The sequence below is a fragment of the Calidris pugnax genome, unplaced genomic scaffold, assembly GCF_001431845.1.
Source record: "Calidris pugnax isolate Ruff unplaced genomic scaffold, ASM143184v1 scaffold29, whole genome shotgun sequence".
Lineage (NCBI taxonomy): Eukaryota > Metazoa > Chordata > Aves > Charadriiformes > Scolopacidae > Calidris > Calidris pugnax.
Genome location: NW_015090768.1, coordinates 2,381,665 through 2,401,954, shown reverse-complemented (window position 1 = coordinate 2,401,954; position 20,290 = coordinate 2,381,665). Strand labels below are relative to the sequence as shown.

The 20,290-nt window shown below is 40.7% G+C and overlaps 1 protein-coding gene across 1 annotated transcript in view; it reads left to right on the top strand.

The window, feature by feature from the left end:
* Positions 1–1,604: 1,604 nt before the first annotated feature.
* Positions 1,605–20,290, top strand: part of LEPR (leptin receptor) — a 37,250-nt gene continuing 18,564 nt past the window's right edge. Inside the window, exons 1-7 of the mRNA XM_014937133.1 lie at positions 1,605–1,705; positions 5,975–6,194; positions 6,994–7,052; positions 9,738–10,070; positions 11,095–11,212; positions 18,245–18,450; positions 19,983–20,128. Of these exons, the coding sequence (XP_014792619.1) occupies positions 7,013–7,052; positions 9,738–10,070; positions 11,095–11,212; positions 18,245–18,450; positions 19,983–20,128 (843 nt within the window). The 5' untranslated portion in view covers positions 1,605–1,705; positions 5,975–6,194; positions 6,994–7,012. The remainder of the gene's footprint in view (positions 1,706–5,974; positions 6,195–6,993; positions 7,053–9,737; positions 10,071–11,094; positions 11,213–18,244; positions 18,451–19,982; positions 20,129–20,290) is intronic.

Below are 20,290 nucleotides of genomic sequence, written 5' to 3'. Positions count from 1 at the left end.
TCATTTTCTTTTGTATGGCTGAGGATTTTTAAGTTAAACAAAATCTTTCTGAAAGCAATTAATGTATATTTGGTATTAAAACATCATTAGCCATAGCAGAGTAGCATAGTAAAAAAGAGATGAAAAGAGTCTCTCTGCATCCAGATTGTTCACAAAATAATGGGAAATAATTATCTGTGTTTCAATTGAATAGCTCATAACTGAGTTACAAACCTAGTGCTTTTTTTTTTGTTAATGAAAACACATTATCTTTGACAATTTTATGATGCAGAAATGAGTTCCAGTTGGAAATATAGGCATTCTGAGGAAATAGCTCTAATGTTTAATATCATAATTCTAAAAAGAAAATAAATTATGTAGATTTTTTTTATTTTCTCTGCTACTAATATTAGCATTTTCACAACTTCAAAGAATGGGATTTTCATAACCAAATTTTATAATAATTTTCTAGCACATAATTCAACAAATTACCACAACCAAATTGCACAGCACTGCTTAATGTACCTTTTTAAAGAAATATATCTGAATCAGTTTTTTTAAAACACTAATCTTTGTCCTTCTACTGACGAGTAGGCACGGTTGTGTTATGATTAGTAATTCACAATGTTTATGTTTATGGTTTTGTAACAATTCAGAGATCCTTGGGAAATATAATGAATTGGCTTAATAGCCAGAAAGCATTCCCTATACTTCTGGTTTATGTCACCTTTTACTTTAACAATTGGATATTTTGTACGGCTTCCACTGTTAAAACCACTAACTGGAATATTTAAACTGAACGTTAATTAAATTCTTAACCAATGCTTCTGTGGATCCAGACAGCTCCAATTGTTCCCTGAAGGTTCTCTATTTAGGTAAAACAGTCCCACTCTGCCAAAAAAAAAAAGAAAAAAAGAAGGTAAGAACTGTCATTAAATTTCTTTCTATTATTCTAATAATAATGTGTTAGGCTATTAGAAGTGGAAAACTTTGATTATTCTCTGTCAGTTTTCCCTGAACTCACCCTGGACAAACTCCCTCAAGGCCCACCACGCCAGGCAGCCGAGTCAGGATGGCCGGGCAGGGAAACCCAAGGTTTAAGGTGCAGGGATGTGTGGAAACTTTTTTGTAAAAACACTTTTATTCGTATGGACTTTACAGAAGAGAGAAGTGATGCCGTGTGACTTAACTTACTCCTCGGGGCGAAGTGCTGACAGCTAAACCCCCCGGCACCCGTGCTGGTGGGATGTGAGGAGCTTAACACGTGTCCCACCTCACCGGCTGCCACCTTTTTGACGGCTTAAACTTTTATTTTCTTCAGCGATGTGCTATTTGTATGAAATTAAATTAAAATACGCAGAGGGGGACGCTACCCCGCGCTGTGTGGGGGCTCCCGCCGCGCTCAGAGGGGGGACCTACCCCCCCCCCCGCCATTTTGTGTGTGAGGGGAACCGCGAGGGGGGACCGATGAGGGGGAAGCGGCTCCTCCCCGCTACCGGCCGGCCCTGAGGGGGGACGGGCAGGGCGGGCCGCGCCGCCCCGGCCAGCGGGAGGACGAGGCGGGGCTGCTGAGGGGAACGGGCGGCGGAGGAGGGAACCCTCCTCCTCGTCCACCTCCCCGGCCGGGCCGTTCCAGCCGGCGAAGGCGCCCGTCGGAGCAGGGAGAAATGCCCGCTGCGGCGTGACTTCGGCTGCCGGTGAAGACTCCGGGAATGAAGCGGAGTAGGTGGGTGAATTTACTTTTTTTTCGCTCGTTTCTCTAATTTGCGGCTTTCTCCGAGTGACAGCCGTGGGGCTGGGGGTCCTGTCCGCTTCCCTCCCTTCCTCCCTCCCGGCTTGACGGGACTCTTCCTCTCACCCGTGGGGGTCGGCTCCCTCCATCCTGAAAGTGGGGAAAAAGGGGCAGCTTGAGGTAAAAACCGGCTGGTTTTTGCCGAAATCCCCGTTAAAAGCAGAACGGAGCTCGTGGCTGAGCGTGGTGTGTCCCCTCGCAGATCGGCTCTCCAAAGAACAACTTTGGAGGTTGGCATAGTGTACCCAAATCAAACCTTTTTGATTTTTGTTTTCTCTTGAAGCTTAGTGTCTGAAGCAAAAGAGAAGAAGAGATCTTCTCCGATGTGGGTTGTGAGTCACTGATGCTGCAGAAGCCATTATAGTCCGTTCTGACAGAAGAGCACTTTGGAAATCTGATGTTAATTATTGACACAGCATTTATAAATAGACTTTATAATGAAAACACTCAGGGCCCCTTAACTACCAAGTGTGGCTATGATACAAAGGAGCTTTAAGTGCCAGGTAACTGCAGGAGCTTCGCTTATAGTTGCGTGTAAGGAAAAACCAATAGATGGTCATCAGTTAAAAGCACTGAGAGAAAAGTGTGTATTAAAAATGCTTTTCTTTATTGCTGACGTAAGAGCAGGAATATCTCTGATTCTTCAGTCTCAAATAGCGCGTCGTGAGGGTGCACAAACTTCAGTGCTGTGGTATTGGAGATGCAGGAGCAGATGTGACCGCTGTCCTGCTGGATCCCTGCCTTCCCTCTGGTGAACCTGTGGATGTTCACGAAATGAGGGGGTTGTTGCACTACAATCAAGAAGATTTGTACGTTTGTTGGAAGCTTTGGGACGTTTTTTTGTTGAGTTTCAGCAGAGAGGCTCCCTCCGCAGACTTGGAGCCTGGTTTTGTAGCTGTGCTACAAGGGGAGCTCTGGTTTTACTGCACCTGGTGTGTGGGGGCACATACAACTTGGGTTGCCTTGGTTAAAGCTTTAGTATTAGGAAGCAAAATTATTCAATGCAAGCCATATTCATTGCTATTTTGTATGTTCCATTTACTCTGAGCTCTTTATTAATCATAGGATGGTTTGGGTTGGAAGGAACCTTAAAGATCATCAAGTTCCAACCCTCTGCCCTGGGCAGGGACGCCTCCCACTGGACCAGGTTGCTCAAAGCCCAATCCAGCCTGTTTAATAATGTTTACTAATATACTAAATGACAAACAAATGCAATGAAATTCCATGTCCAGGAGGGCTAACCAAGAACCACTGGTCTTGCCAAAACCAACAGGACTGGAAAGCCCTCAGCACCCTTAAAGAGCAGGCCAGAAGGCGCTGTGCGTAGGCATTATTACTGAAATATTTGTATGCTTTATAGAGATCTTTTAAATATTTAAAAACAGCTGTAGCAGAGTGCTTGCAAAAGTCGGGGACAGTTTGTGTGCTTGCAGTATAATGTTTCTGTTTCCTATTAACTAGCAGCTGTTGTTGTTTTTTTGGGAGGAAAATTAAAAAAAAGAGCTCCAGACCCTGTATGTGTGTGTACATTACTTGAGGAAAAATAAGAGATTCTGGCAGCTGAGTTTCTATAAATTTCTGTAGGCTTTGAAATTGCTCATTGGAAACCGCTAATATGTAAAGCTCTCATCTTGCAACATTTGCTCATCTAGTCTCTTTCTCCCTGTAAAGAGAATTTTGCAGCTGAGTTTAGTGGTGTTGAGGGTTGTGCTGCTCTGCTGTGCCCAGGACGGGTCGTGGAGACTTGGCACTCTTGGTCACCAGTGCCACCCTCTGTTCACTGGTGTTCAAACTGGACAGGTAGACCTGCCTCACTGCAGTCCTCTTTTCAACCCTCTTTTTATGTTTCAGGAAGGAGACGTGCAGAAATGTAAGTTGTCAAAGACAAGACACTGGGGTAAAAAGCAACAAAAAAGAGGCAGCTCCTGAAGGAAAAGGAGAACTTTGAGTACATTTTCGGTGCCCAGTGAGCAGGTGTTTGTGGGTCAGCTGTGCTTGTTCCAGGCTGTGCTGAAAACGTTTCCCGTGCTGATGTGCCAATGGATAGTATGATTTCTCATCCATCCTGTAAAGAAAAATGATCTTACGTTCATTCTTGTCCTTCTTGCTTGTCTTATCTGCTGTATTTTGTTTTTAATCAGATGTTTCTGTCAAGGCAGGGACTCTAGTTGAAGTTTTTTGTACAGTGGTTAGCATGGAGAGGAACATACTATTTACAAATGGAATTGGAAAATTTATTGTATGCAGCAGGAGCAAAGCTGGTGGTTTCAGAATGCAGTATCTTGAGACAGATGTGTTAAAATGGGCCCTGATTCCTTCCGTTTGTATAGATACCTCCCAGCCATACATAAAGCCATTTGTCCATGCAGTGTTAACTTACTCTTTCTGGAATGGAATTATAGTTAGAAATTTTAATAATTGTCTTTTATTTAACTTCCCATTCCCTGTAACTGTTCTTGTAAAACTTGTATTCTTTCTTATAATGAAGTTAGGAATTCTGGTAAGTTCAGTATTCTCCCTAGAAAATATACTGGGTAGTCGTGTCTCGTCCAGTAGCACATTCACCTTGTCCTGGGAGTTCTCTGTAGATACCTCTTTTTACCCAATTCCTGTATAAAGTTTACATGAGCAACACTGACCTTTGAACAGGAGAGGAGTGAATGCTGGTGACATGTTGCTCACAATGCTTTTTGATTGTCTACAGCACTATTTTTTGTTCATGAATATTGTTGGAACCAGGATTGAAAAATAACACCTTTGTGAAAAGCAGCCGAGATGGATGCAATAGAAGTAGGAGGAGAAGATATCTCGAGCTGGACTGAACTGTATTTTTACCTTCTGGTCCAAATATTGTTAATTATGATTCAATTAGTGCTGATATCAGAATCTCTGTGATTGCTCTATTATGGCAGCAGGAAGTGAAAAATGCCTTTCTTCAGTAGACTACATAATTATAACTTTCCTTCCTTGAGGTGTGTGTTTTTCTGGGGCTCTGTGGCTGCTTTCTTTTGAGGCTACAGTAGGTATTGCAGGGTGAAACTAACACAGCAGCTGCTATTAACACAATTAACCATTTGCTGCCTTACTCCCAGGAACAAATGAGGGCTGGTGTCTCATCTTCTGCTTTGAACATACAATGAAATATGTGTAATTACTGAAATAGTGGTTCTTTCCTTCAAACATATAGAAGCTATAGGGCTCAGATATCTGGGTAACAGCCTTTGCTTCTTGCATTGCCTTTGATGGGAGAGCAAGTGATGGACTTTATGGCTTATTTAGAGCTCTTGATGGGGGATATTTTTCACCTGTTTTGAAAGTCAGAGCTTTAAAGCATTTGCTGTAACATCCATGACATACTGATGACTTTATAAGCCTTTGAAATATGTGTCTGATTGTCTTGTACAACATATGGAAGTGATTCTGACAGTTTCTTGCTGAGCTATAACGTTTTTGTTGCACCTGTAAAAGAGGAACATGGACTGTTTTTCATACATTTAATAGCATGAAAAGCGTATGCTTATGTCAAGTACATTATCTTAAAAGATTTCTTTTTCTTCAGTTAGAAAGTTGGGAAAAAAAAATAGATAACTTTGATCATAGGCTTTTGGAAATAATCCTGGGCTGTATCTTTGTGAAACGACAGACTTAATAGAAGGTTGTAGCAAGATAATGCCTCTGGCCTTCATGGCTCACCTATTAGGAAATAGACTAATGGAAGAGGTGCAGGTAAGGTTGGCCTCCTAAAAGCTGTGCTGAGAGGCAAATTTTCCTCTGAAATAGGGGTTGTGAAGCACTGCTTTTGAAATTTTGAGCTTTCCTCTTTAATTGCTCAAAATGTAGTTTAAAATGTACTCTGATTGTAACCTGGGTGAATGGGGAGAAGAACGGATGGGACTGACTCATCTTGCAGGCTGAAATGAAGATGGTCTGTGCTGAAGAAGTGGCTTGGTTCCGGTTCCAGCCACAGCTAAATTTGCAAGTGCTTTCCTTGTGGGTGAGTGTGCAGGGGGACAAGAATACTGAAATATTTTACTTTCACTGGGGAAGTGTCTGCTGCTTCAGGTAGACCGCTATGGCTACTGAATCACCTCAGCTTCACGGTCACTGGGTGATCTTATCAAGGTCTCTGTTGAGGGAGAGGAGGGATAGCTCTGAGCAGAGGGTGGCTTTCCTTATTGTAACCAAATCCTTTTGTTTCTTTAGCAGCTGCTGGTTCCTGTGTGGGGCTGACCTTCTGCTCTGCGCTGGCTTGTTGAGGCGCTGCCCTGGGTGAGACGACAGGGATGTACTCACACTGTGTTTTGAGAAGAGGGAAAAACCTGGAAGGAATCGCCCTTTTTCTCTCCTTCTGGTCTTCTGCATCCACACACGCTTTCCTTCCGACTGCGTAGCCAGTACAGAGGCTCTCCCACTGCTGTAATCTGTATGTATCATAAAGTATATCTCTCTATATATAGTACAGTACGTGCACCCCCAAACTGAAAGGCCAGTTTATTAAATAGCGTTGATGCCAGTTCTTTTGGCAGCATGGATGTTCTCAAGGAAATTGTTCTCAGAAATATTGAAGAACACTTAGGAGAACACTCCTTAAATCTTACTTCTTGCCCCAGCATTCTCCATCTGACTTGAGCTGTGCCTTTTACTAAATCACTCAGTTCTGGTTAACTACAGTGGCAACCAAACTCCGTATGTTTTACTCTGATGTCCTCACTGAGCTTTTTTTTAAAGTATAAAAATGCTTATATTTGGGTTTTAACAGAATTTATGTAACTGTGGGATGAAAATAAAAAAGAAGGAAGTACCTGAAATGAAAGAACAGTATTGAAATAGTACTGTAAAATTTAATGAAGTCTTCAGTGCTGAAATGGGTGCCCGAGTGCTTTTGTGTGTCCCGCACTTTGAAAATTGAGTTTATCTCTTGGACATTTTGATGGTTTGGATTTCTAGTGCCTTTCAGATGACCTAACCCAGAAGGTGAACAATGATCAGCAAAAGTCTGGAGAAATTAGGTACTATGTAGCTCTAATAATGAAAGAAGAGCTGTTTTGATATTTAGTTGATATTCTAAGCAATGTTTTTTTTCCTCAAAAGACATTCTTATTTTCTTCTTCCTTTCTGCTTTCAAAATTGTGAGTATCAAATTAACTGAAGTGCACCAAGATGAAACCCTAATGAATTAATAGATTGATAATTATCAGCTCTCAGTTTTCTATGTTTTTCAGATCAGTTCTACAAAGCAAGATGTATTGGCAAATGATTCTGACCACGTTTGTGCTATTGGGTAAGTTACTAAAAAAATAAGTCTGTCAGAAATTATGCAGAATGAAGAGTAAATACCATTTCTGTTTTACAGTGATGTTTTCAAGTCATGCTACTGCATTAGTGTCTTATCACTAGAATAGACAAAGGACCTGGTGTCATATTCAAGGGCAGGTTGGAGGGGCCTTGGAGCAACCTGGTCTGGTGGGAGGTGTCCCTGCCTGGGGGCAGGAACTCGATGATTTTTAAGTTCCCTTCCAACCCAAACCATTCTATGATTCTATAATTGAAATGTGGAAACCCTCAGGGTTGTGCTTATGTGTCTTATCCCAAAAAGCAGTGCAACTGACTTTTAAGATCAGGAAGTATCAGTGGAAAGTGTGTGGTGGGTCAACATGCATTCAAATAAATGCCCTAGTCAAAATTTGATAAGATAGAAGTTCGTGGGCAGTTTGCTTTTGTACCCTAATAGGTCCAAAAGCAGAAGGGAAAACCCCAGTTCCATCAGAACTGCAAAGTTTCGGTGTAGTTCAGTGTAGCCAGGGTGTCACTTCTGAGTCTGAGCTCTGCTTTTTTAGGCAGCTGATGTTCCTGCTTTCATACACTCAGTGCTGATAAGGGGTGCTCCATTAACTGCAAATGTTGGATATAATAAACTGGTTTTCTAGTTGGGAAATTCTAATTGTCTGTGACAATGTTGGTGTATGCAAATACCAGGGAGAGCTGGTGTTTGCCTTTAATTTTTTTGATTAAAATAAGAAGTATCTAAAGGCTTTTGGTGATGATGCTTAGGGAGAAAGCAGATGCTGTAATCCAGTGAAGTTGGTTTCAAAAATTATATCATCTTATATTTTTCACAAAAGATGAATCAATAATTAGATTTCTATATCTTTTCTATATAAATATACATCTTTTTATATATATATCTTTTCTGTATACATATAGATCTTTATCTTTTCTGTATATGTACCTTTATCCACTCAGTATCAACTATTGCGTTGTTGACATTCTTTTAAATACCTTACATAATCTAAACATACTGTGTACCTTTTGATTACAAAACCTGGATGCCTCTGAGAGTTTTCGCTATGCTTCGGAGCAGTTTGTCACCATCTGATGGCCTGTAAGGACTGGAAGTAACTATGGCCATCTCTCAAATAGCCATGGCTGGTATCTTTGTAGCCCCATTAACCCAGACATGAAATAAGCTGCTGATTGGAAACATTCTTAATGCATGCTGCATTTTATTAATGGGCTATAGCAATCCTATGATAAACATTCTGCATTGTAAAGTATTACTATTTTTTAAGCACTTCTGCAGAAGTTGTAAGTGGCTGCACGCATTTTGACTTTATAGGATTTAATTAATCCTGTGAGATTGTCTGGTGGGATATGCGAGGGGGGGGAGTCTGTTTTTCAGAGAAATAGATGCAGGAATCTCTTCCCACCCTGCGGTTTCCTCTGTGACTTGGGCAGGATGTTAGTTATCTGTCCTGCTTCATAGGCAGCCGTGGCACTTAACGTGATTAAAAAAGAACAAATTAGTATTATGAACTAATAGTCTGGTCAACTGAATCCTCCTCGTGCGGGCAGGAGGCATAATGAAGCTGATAGAGCACAAACTCTGTGAAATGAGAGAGGAGGAAAGAGCAGAATCTGTCAGGAATCCCCAGTCCAAATTCTCTGTAACGAGAAAATGAAGCACTGTAACACACTGCATAGTTAAACAGTGGCTGCTTTTAAGGTACCACGCACCTAATTTTCTTAAAAGCTTACATTTTGTGTTTTTATATGATTTAGCTTATGCTTATGTGCTATTAATCAAACAGTGCTAAAGAAATTCTGTTTCTCAAATTTTGGCTATTGCAAGGCGTAGAGCATGAATTAATTTCTATCTAATGAACTGCTTAAAATATTTATGCTTTTACTGAGCAAAAAGCTGAATGCAGACTGCGCAAATGACCCACATGCCTTTCTGTAACTAGAGCTTTAATCTTTGAAATTCGTGCAGTGTTTTACAGTAAGATGTTTCCAAAACCGTCTTTCTCAAAAATCATTGTTAGCGTAATTCAAGCTATGACTTACCAACAAGAGCTAAAAATGTGGCCAGAGCGATTTTATTTTGAAGAATCTAAGTCTGATGGAAAAGATTATTCTTTTCCTACATCTCATTTCCCAGATAATGCCCTGGGGCTGCATAGTTACATCCAGTCGTGTATTCTTGTAAAACTCTTCTTTGGTATTTAACACTTAGAATGTGACTATGTGTTATATTTACAGTGGGATTATTTTTTCTACAGTAATTTAGCCACGTTATAAGAGCTGGATGGGAAACGTCCCAGCACTGCAGGAGGAGATGAGGCTCATGCCTGTGTAGTGCATGGACTTAGGTTTTGGATTCACTGTATTTTGAATTAATATAAGCCAATTTACCCTAAAGAGATGCTTCCATTACAGTCTTGGTCTTGACCTATTTCAAGAGGTCAAGAAAACAGAGTTGGATGTAGTTGCTCAGGGGGAGAAGGCTGGCACCTGTCAGCTTTGACACCAGTTCAGAGGGGACCTTGTTAGTAATTTTGTCTGCAACTCAGAGGAGAACAGTCCCTGGAAATAGTCTGATTTTTCAGTAATGAATGTGTTTCTGTGTAACATCAGCTGCTTCCTTTCCATTGACAAGTAAAACGAACTTTTTTTTTTTTTTTTTCAGATATCTTTGCCTTTATATTTGCAGACTTCCTTCAAACGACAGTTGCCCATTGTATGGTCCATCAGATTCCTCCCAGGAACTTTACATTACCCTGTATGCTGCTAAATGAGACATTTTTGAATCCTTTCTCTGCTGAAGTTGTAGAGAGCTGGTCTGGTTTGAGGAGAGAGCGTGGAACACCTGAAACCAAGCCTCCCTTGCTAATGAATGAAGAAAGTTTCCTGTGTTGCCTTTGGAGTGATAACAACATTGAGTGTTCTTTGTACAGAGCAAGCATGCGAGCAAGGACGTTTATTCCTTCAGAAATAAATATCTCTGCTTCTCAGGAAATAGGTAGGTTTTCCATCTGGGGGCATAAAAAGTAACTTTTAGAAAAAATTATTGTTTTTTTTTGTAGGGTTGGTGGGTTGGGTTGTATTAATGGGTATTCATTTTTATCCAGAGCAGACAACATAGTATGGTAAAATGCTTCATCGCAGAAGTCCGTAGTGGAAGCTGAAGGAAATTGTATAACAAAGTTTCAAGGCGGAAAAAATAAAGTTGTCTGTCTTCCTTGGGGAATTCTGAATAAAATATGTACCAATGCATACGAGGACGTTAGCCCAGATCTTCAAAGGTGTTTAGACACTATGAGAAGTATTTTAAATATTTTTGTGGATATGGGCTTTAAACTCCTTCAGGAAGCAGAGGAGATCTTTTCTGCCTGGATTGTGATGCCTTAATAAATATCTGTACATGGATTAGAGTTGAACTATTTTTTCCTACACTGTTTTTCTCTTCCTTTAAGCCAGTCTGTGAGCAGCATACCGGCCTGTTGGCATACTGCTATCAGCAGCAGGAATCTCACTGACCTCAGTAGAGTAGAATTTCATTTTACAAGAACTGTCCAGTGGAACAAATAAATCTCCGTTAAAGACTGCCACGCTAATTTGTTGCTGTTGTGTATGCAGTACAGCTGCACGTGTGTGCACAACGTCACAGTGCACAGCCACATAGAGCCTGTACCAGTTAACAGCAGCAAAACCTTTCAGCAGCAGCTTAATTTCTTTCTTCCCTTTGTGGCCTTGTCTGGAAAGCTGGGTGAAATATATTCCTTCTGTCATAATGAGAATGCAGCAGTATCAATGAGGTTGTTAACCTTTTCAGTGTTAAGGACAGACACTGGTGCCCAATTCAGCAAGAATTATTTATAAATATTTGCACACTTGTGGTCCGGTCTCACCTTCATGAATGTCTGTTGCTTGTCCTCTCCTTATGAGTGAATTTTATCCTGGATCTTGAGTTGGTTTTAGTTTTTTTTGTTTGTTTGTTTGTTTTAATATAGTTCAGAAATGTTTAATCCCTTTCTTTTGTTCAGATTCAAATTGGAACATTGAATGTTGGATTAAAGGCAAGCTGGACCTGTTGGTTTGTAGCCTGCGGTTTTTGAAGTTGTACTTGAGAGCCGACTTGAAGGTTAATCTTTTCTATGCTGCGTAAGTACACACTGTTAAATTTCTCTCAAGCTGCCTCTCAGGCTTGTAGCACAGCAGTAGCATTAGCTTTGCAAGCAGATGGTATTTTATGTACCTTTGTCTTATCTAAAAGTAATCTTTGGAAATACGGAAAGTTTATCTTTCTTTCTTTGAATGAGAAATGGTTGGAATGGAGGGTGCCCCTCCTCTGTCCTTCCCATGTTTCTTAGAATGCTTTGATGAAACCAGTGTTGACTTGCTCAAATATCTTTGCTGTTACAGTTGCTTAATTTTAAAGCTATGACCTTGATTCTGTCTCTTCTGTGCTTTTGACCAAATTTCCTTAGGAAACAGGCTAAGCATAAAACAGTTGAATTAGCTGAATTTACAGGTGGTGACTTCTACTTAAAAGGCCAGATATCACTGGCCACAAATTATCCCTGTAGTCAGGATAGAAAGCAAGTGTATTAACTATTATTAAATACAGTTGTTTAGTTGACATAATACTTTAAAAGTCAGTGATAGCAGGAAGACTAGGGAAAATGTGTGCCCTCTCCAGAAGGAAAGGGGAGACCAGGTCACCTGGGATATGGAGAAGGCTGAGGTACTCAACAATTGTGTTGCTTCAGTCTTCACTGGCAAGTGCTCTAACCACACCATCCAAGCAGAAGGCAAAGGGAGAATGAGATACTGGTGGCCTCAGAGCTGGAGGCAGGAGGTATCAGAAGGACATGGACCTGTTGGAGCAGGTCCAGAGGAGGCCCCAGAGATGCTGGGAGGGCTGGAGCCCCTCTGCTGGGAGGACAGGCTGAGAGAGTTGGGGGGGTTCAGCCTGGAGAAGAGAAGGCTCAGGGGAGACCTTCCAGCCCCTTCTAGTCCCTAAAGAAGGGGGGCTCCAGGAAAGCTGGGGAGGGACTCTGGATGAGGGAGGGGAGCCCTAGGAGGAGGGGGAAGGGTTGGACCCTGAAAGAGGGGAGATGGAGCTGAGATGTGGGGAAGAACTTGTTTGGTGGGAGGGTGGTGAGAGCCTGGCCCAGGTTGGCCAGAGAAGCTGTGGCTGCCCCATCCCTGGAGGGGTTCAAGGGCAGGTTGGAGGGGGCTTGGAGCAACCTGGGCTGGTGGGAGGTGTCCCTGCCCAGGGCAGGGGGGAACTGGATGATCTTTAAGGTTCCTTCCAACTCTAACGATTCTGTGATTAAAGCTGAAATCAGATTTTGAGTGGGTTCCCATTTCCAGTGTTCCTCATTACTTTAATTTCTGAAATACCATTATATATGTGTTAGTGGAAGAATTAGATCTGACTTTGTCTCTGTTTTGTCCAGTCTCAAATGCAATAGCAAAATCTTTGCCAGTAATCCTAGTGCAGTAATCTCTGTATTGAATTTTTTTTTGCTACGCCTAACATCCATGGAACAACAGATTTGAGTCCCAGCTGGGATGAAGAGGTTCTTTGTATTTTGAAGGGAATTCAGTAAGTGTCATGCAGGCCCCATAGCCTCACTAGAATCCTCGTGGTATTTCTGTATTGAACTACTTTTTTCTGCAAAGGCGAGATGCAGTGCAGTCCCTGACTTTGGAAAACTTGTTTCATTCCCCAGATTTCATATTAATCATTTTCTTTTCGGGTCCCTGTGTTCTGGGGGAACAGCTAGCAAAGCATTTCAAATTCTGGTAAGGTGACAGCTTTCCTGGTTGGCTTGCTGATACCTTAACATTTTATTCACATGAGCCAAAATACCTTGACAACATTCCCAGTTTTAAAAATATGCATTCCTGGCATGTGTTACTCCCAGGGAGTCTGGAGACGAAGCCAGAGTTCTCACATATAGGACAGGCAATGTACAAAAATAATGACATAGAAGAATCTACAACAAAAAAGCCTGGGTCCTCAACAGCTTTGAATTTTTTTCAGCATTAAAGAAGGATCCTCTTCTTTTACACATCCACAGTTTTCCTGCTTGTAAATGATATCAAGTTACTTTGAATAGAAAATGTTTTGTTTTTTCCAAAACAGTGCTATGACAGGAGGGTTCTCTAAGAGGCTCGAGCAAGAGCGATGATGGAGCTTTTACCTTCCCTACCAGCACGTCTTTGGGAGGAGGAGGAGTATTCTGAAACTTAATTAGACAAATTAGGTTAATTGTCTACCAAAAGTGAATGATCTTTCCAGTTGTATGTATTCTAGGAATGCTGTATACCCTGATGCTTAATTACATTAACTGAAATCACTTAGCCTTAGGGATCCTGTTGTAGTGACACAGATGAATGCTCCCAGTTTAATTTTGAGCACCGATGATGATTTGCCCTTTCAGCAGATGGTGATGTATAGGCTGTACTCATATTTCTGACCTATTTGAAGCACCTGTGAGGCTTTCCTTTAGCTCTGGGCTAAGGCTGCTGTGTTTTTAAGGATAAATCATGCACTTTGCCTCAGGACCGGTGGCTCGGTTGAGTGCATCAGTTATCCATTGAGCCTTCTTCAGCTGGAGACCATTAACCTGTCATTGGAGACTTACCCTCTCCTGAGCTGGGCAGCCATCAGATGTTCTGCAGTTTAATGGGGCAATTTATTCAAATAAGCATTGTCTTACAGCTGCTATATATCAGATACACTGAGATATAATTATTGAAAAGCCTTAGAACCCCAGAGAGCTTTGCTCCATCAGTTCTTAATGAAGGTAGTGCTTGCACACACACAGTATAAAGAAATACTGCAACCAGAGTTACAATGGTGACCTTATTTCTGACATGCCCCATAGCTACCTAAATGTTATGTTGTACCTTTCCTGAAGTTAATGTATTTCTTCCTAAAACAACTTTGACGTTTTGGGTTAGGTGTTCCAATTGCAAGAAATTGATTCACATTCAGTAAAGACATTCTACAGTGTCTAATTTAAAGTCTCAAATTTCACCACAGGGCCACAGGTTAATTTAGCACGAGTAACAACACTTTCTGAAGTATAGTTGAATTGTGCACCAAAACACAAAACATTTAGGAGGCGTGAAGGTGTTGACTAGAAGAACGATCTGTGCACAACTGAAAAGTGCAGTGTTTGGAATGGAAAAGAAAAGTAAGCTTGGACACATGCCCTTGTTGCAATGTTAATTACTTCTGTGGTTCAGGGCATGCAGTATTTATTTTCTTTTCCCTCTTCTGCAGTGTCTTATGCTTTAGTCCAGTGTTTCCAGCTTGAAGTCCCATTGTCTTTGTGCATTGTCCCTCCCTTCTCTGCCAACTGATAAAACTGAAGTCCAGTTCACTGGTTTTCTGTTGAATATCAGAGGTGGGCTCCAGTAATCTGCTCACAGAACTTCATCTGCTTTGTACCGATCTCCTCTTTGCCTTCCTCACTCTGCCAAGACAAATCTCTCCCTTTCCAGCAGCCAGCACTATAAAACCAAATGAGGACATAGTATATATTTTATAAGCCCTCTTTCTTTCCTTCCCCCCACCACAGTTTGGATCTGGCTTAGGTCTGATCAGTGTTGCCTGATGTAAAGTGCTTGTTGAGCCATGATTTATAGCTTCTGTCTAATATTTTTTAATAGCCCCTTGCTTTGTTTTAACTTTACCCAAAATTTCTCTCTCATTCTGCTGAACGAAGGCACTGACCTCTGTTGGAACTTGTGAGGGATTTATAAGCATAAGCTCCTGTGAAGTCAGTATCTCCAGTTCAGGAACTGGTTATTCTGTGACTGGATCCATGTGCAGCCAAACTGAAGACGACAGGCTGCTCGTGTAATCCCAGGCTGCCACATTCTCCAAAATACTTTGACTTTGTGTTGTTTTTCTTGTAATCGGGTCTCATACCTTTAGCCCAGGCTTGGTAATTTGGAGTAAGTTGATGTGGGGCCCTCTCATGATCATGTCCTCCATCAATGTATTCTCTTATCCCAAATTCAGTCCCATGCCTGCTTAATCCCAAATAAGTGGCCTTTGAACACAATACTGGCACAACACAACATGGGGAGGAGCTCTCTAGCATCTTTTCCCCCTGTACACGTGTCTCTTCTGGGTGCAAATAAGCTTAGTTTGATGGTTAAAAATGGAAAAAGTTATCAGGAATGATTAGGAGAAAGATGGAGGAGGGTGGTTACAGCTTTCCAGATAGATCAAAGACATGGTTTGATGAAAAGACTGCATTCTTATGGACCGATTGTGGGGTTTTGGAGGCTAATAAAATCTGTGAGCAACAATAGAAGGCCGAAAAACTTAAAAGAAAATTCTACAAAGTCTTTGAAAGGAAATTCAGGAAAAGGAGGGGAGCCACAACTATAAAATCAAAAATATTCCAAGTAATTTAAAAGCTGTATCCTGTGTGCTGATGCCAGATACCATTAGCATAATGTTCCATAATTCTTGTGTCCTAAAGACTGTGAGTCCTGGTAAAAATTATTTCAGGAATGTCAGTATTGCCTGACTCTAGCACTACTAAATGTAAACTACATATTGATACGTAACTGCATAGCTTATGGGGTCATTATTGCAGAGTGCAGCTGCTGTGAGGACATGGTATTGAAAATCCTTGCGTTACCAGCTTCTAAGTGTATCCTAAAAACAGGGTGGATGCATAATAAGTGTATGTTGATGAGGGAGGAGATCTATGTGTGTGTACATAGTGGGTTCCCTGGCAGTTCCAGAGAGTGTGATTAGCACGCTCTTCCCCATAATTCATCAGCACTTTGTTTGCTCCCAACCACTCCTCAGGTTTTGACCTTTTCCTTTTTAAATTGGGCAGGTTATGGTAACAGGGTCAGTGAATCATTTCCCCTGTGCTCCTCAGTTAAATGTGCTAGTTACCAAATTGACTAAAAACAAAAAAAAAGCAGAAAGTCCTGTCCTTTCTCCTCCTCTAACATAAAGTTCTGTGCCCTCCCTGAATTCAAGTATTACAATCAATCATACCAACTATATAACTATTAAAAACCTTTACAGAAAGGTTCTTATTCTGTTCAGTTTCATTCTTTGAATTAGTAAAACAAACCCCTTACTATACAGAAATAATTCCAAAATTACTTCAAACAATTCAAAACATAAGCTGCCTCTTTTTTTTTTTCTTTTGGTAAGGATAAAATGTCAAAAGCAGGAAAGAATCCAGGATGGCTTAACTGTCAGGATTTGTCTTGGCTTTGCTGCTGTGAGAAGTTTAGCCAGAAAATATTCACACTATGAAATGCAGTACATTAAGGAGACCTGTGTCACTGAATACCTGCATTGTACCATAAATGTTTATTTGTGTTTGAAAGAGCCTAAAGAATTTCTCTGGAATAGAAATGAGAATGAAGAATGGGAGCTGTTGGCTGCTCTCAGAATAGAAGCAGCTTTTTGCCCACTTGTGTGGTATTTATTTCATAAATCGGGAATATATTGACTAAAGTCAGTGGAGATTGAAAACAAGTATAAAAGAGTAATCATACACATGAGGTTTTATCTAAAAATGCCTGTAAAACATATTTGAAAAGCATCTGTGTACTGCAGTGTACATGGGAAGTAGTATGGGTCTTCTTTGTGCTGCTTTTTGAAGTTGACCCAGGGAAAATTGTATGTGTTTTAGAGATATAAACTAAATGTGATTGGTCTGTATTTCAGTATGAATGTATAGCCTATAAAACATTTGTTAGCATCAAGTAACAGAATCTTAAAATTGTAGAATGGTTTGGCTTGGAAGGGACCTTAAAGTTCATCCAGTTCCAACCCCCTGCTGTGGGCAGGGACACCTCCCACCAGACCAGGTTGCTCAAAGTCCATGCATGACTGCTTCCAGCACTGTATGCTACTTTGTCATTTATTTCATTCAAAGTGTATTGAAATTATATTATTAGAAAATCTAGTTACACTCTTTATGAAACACATATTATTCTCATGCAGCTATTAGTTGTTTAAAACTTTCAAAGTTTATCTTAGACCATACAATTTTTGCAGTGGATTATGTGATCAAAACCTATGAGTGTTAAACTCTCAAGAAAGGAAGAAAAAAAAAGGCAACTCTCCCCTTGAAACTAAATCTGAACCTTCAATCCAGTATAGTCCCATGAGCTTTACTCTGAGAAGCAATAAAAGCAAAACGCAGTAATTACTTACTGAAGACTTTCCATGAGCCTGTCCCAGACAATAGTAGTAATGAGTGTGAGTAAATAATCTGCTTTCCTAGGAAACATCAGACTCTCTGATAGACAAACATGCTGGGCCAGAAAATAATTAATGCCTTATTTTGGAATTAAGTGTATAATATTAAGTCTGTTGGAGGACACAGGTATATATATATATATACATACACATTTTTCAAGTACTCAGACAAACATGCTGGGCCAGAAAATAATTAAAGCCTTATTTTGGAATTAAATGTATAGTGTTAAGACTTTTGGAGGACACAGGTGTATATATATATATACATTTTTCAAGTACTGTAAGTTGTAAATGACTACTAAAATATGTTCTCAATGGTGGAGTTAAGCATTTTGTTATTCCAAACTTGTTTTTCACTTGAATAATTGTTTTGATAATAATATTACTTGTAATGCTTAATTGTAGCAGCAGCTGGAAGGAATGTTAAGTTGTTTAGATTTTATTTCAGTACCTCGTGAATAGGAATTAGAACATAATCTCCACGGGGGTGACAGAGAGCTGCCAATTAGTCTCCTGCAAGGTAAATTAATTTTGTGTGCCTGAGAAGTATCTAGTAATAGTTACCAGCAGGAATGAGAAACCAGTCTGACTAAACTACAGGTGTATTGTAACACATTTGTTTTGAAGTCAAACCTCAGGAATACTTTTCATGAAATCTTCTTAACTACTTTCCTTGGAAAACATTTAAAAAGGGAGAAGCAGCAAAGTAAAAGCAATTAGTTACAATTACTGCCTTTTTGACTTTTTTTTTTTTTTTTTTTTTTTTTTTTTTTTAAATCTTATCCAGATGGGTAAGCCACCTCTATTGAGATTATAGAAAGAAATACTAGTTTGTTTTGGTTTATGGTTTGTTTTTTTTTTCATAGAAAGAAATACTAGTTTGTTTTGGTTTAAGGTTTGTTGTTTGGGTTTTTTTTCCTTTGTAGATCCGAGCTGTCACTGGGAGATGTATCTTCGAGCTCTCTGAAGGGGACTGTTGTGGTGGCTCAGTGTGACTGCAGTGACCACGATGAGTGTGAGTGCTCTGTGCCTTCTCCGAGACTCAACTGCACTTACATCATGTGGCTGAAGATGACAATTGATGTAACACCTCTGTGGTCACCTTTGATGGCAGTCAAACCCGTAGACATAGGTAAGTATAATGTATATTTTAAAGCTTTTTTTGTAATGGAGAACAGCAGCGGGATGTCTCTGCTGGAAAAGGAGGGCACAGACAGAACAGGAAAAGGCTTCCTGGTGCTGTCTCACTTGCTCAGGGTGGTGCTGTGCGCGTTTTGGAGCTGCCTAATGCCTGTCTGGGCTCTAGTACAAGCCCATTCTGAGCAAAGGCCAGGCTGTCAACACGCCTGAGCTTTCTTTTCTAATTGGGACCTCTCTGTGCCTGAGTCTGGCATGATGGTGGAGCTTATCTGTGTTCCTGAGGACTTAAATTAACAAGTGAGGGGGAAAAGAATCTATTCCTAAAGTTACTTAGCAAATAAAACCACCTCTTTTCTCAAGCAACTCCTTACACATACAATACCAGCTTTTTCCAAGCTGGAAAACATTCCACTGTGTTTAATCAAGTTAAAACTGTACTGACATTATGAATTTGATATGTGGTGTTATCCAAAATGCACAGTTATTGCAGATCTTGGAAAATTTCAAAAAGGCAGGGACTCTGTCAGCTGTAGGGAAAAAAAAATAGAAATTTTATCAACTTCCTAACTGATGTGTTTTGCAGACAGAGTAAGTTAAAAGTCTCTGGGTGGGCTAGTTTTGAAGATGTGAGGTTGCATTTTTCATCATGCTGCTTTTAAATTATGCTCCAGGAAAAAATTAAAAATTCAGAGCTGCTGCCAGTATTTAAAATTACATAATTAGTTTGTTCTGCTTAGTGAAGTATATTTCAAAATGCATAATATTAGTGTATGTTCTGCCAAGATTTAGCTCAATTAGAACTATTTTGAAAGTAAAGCTGCGAGTACTTGTGAAATGTAGAGTTGTACTTGCTTGTAGATGGTATCAGTAGAACAGGTGGCATCGGTAGAACAGACATCATTTGAATTGTACGAGTGACAAAAGTGTGATGTGGAAGTTACTGACTTGTGTTTTAAAACCTATGCCATTTTCTGAGGCCGAGTGGGTGTAATCCTAACCACCATTCTAAATTGCCCATCCATTTCCCTCTCCAGAGAGTTCTTTTTATCATTGTGGGAAATTTCTGAAACCCTCCATTTTCACTTTGCCCTAAAGTGGCTCTCCTGGAGACCTTCTTTCGTAGCCACAATCACTGGGGAGGGGATGGGAATATTTAGAAATTCTTTGTGTATAATATGAGGACGTTATCTCCTGTCTCCTGAGGAGCTGAGCTTTGCTCAGCACTCCCATCCCTCTGTCCTCTTTTCAGTAAATTAGTGCTTTACTGGGGAAAATCATGGCCCAAGGCAAGAAATTAATGTAGTCTTAAGGCAAACGTTAGGTCAAACCACATGTCTTGATAACTAACCCTATAACACTGCCAGGGTGTGCTTTTACAGTGATATTACACTGTCACGCAGTAGCTGTAGAGCAGCTCTTGGAAACTGAGTGGAAAGGAAAGGTGTGAATCAGTAAAAACCCATCGCCGCCAGCAGTTGTAGATGATAAGGTTAGTGGTAAACATGTTAATTCATTTGTCTGCAGTAAAGCCTGAACCTCCTTTGAACCTGCACCTAGAAATGGCAGAGAAAGGTCAACTGAAGATCTGCTGGTCTGCCCCTGTGCTGATGCCATACCCACTCCAGTATGAAGTGAGGATCTCTGCAAGTTCCAGTGGAAATGGTTGGCAGGTGAGTCTGTTCTGCCCACTTCGTTTTGCGGTTCGGGTCAGTGGGTCTCTTCCAGAGCCCAGGGTTTCTCACCACCCTCCTTCTCCTTGGGCAGTGGTGCTGGTGGGCTGAGCAGCGTGGCTGGTCTGGTGGAGCTGGGCAGGGAACACTGGTTTCTCCTGA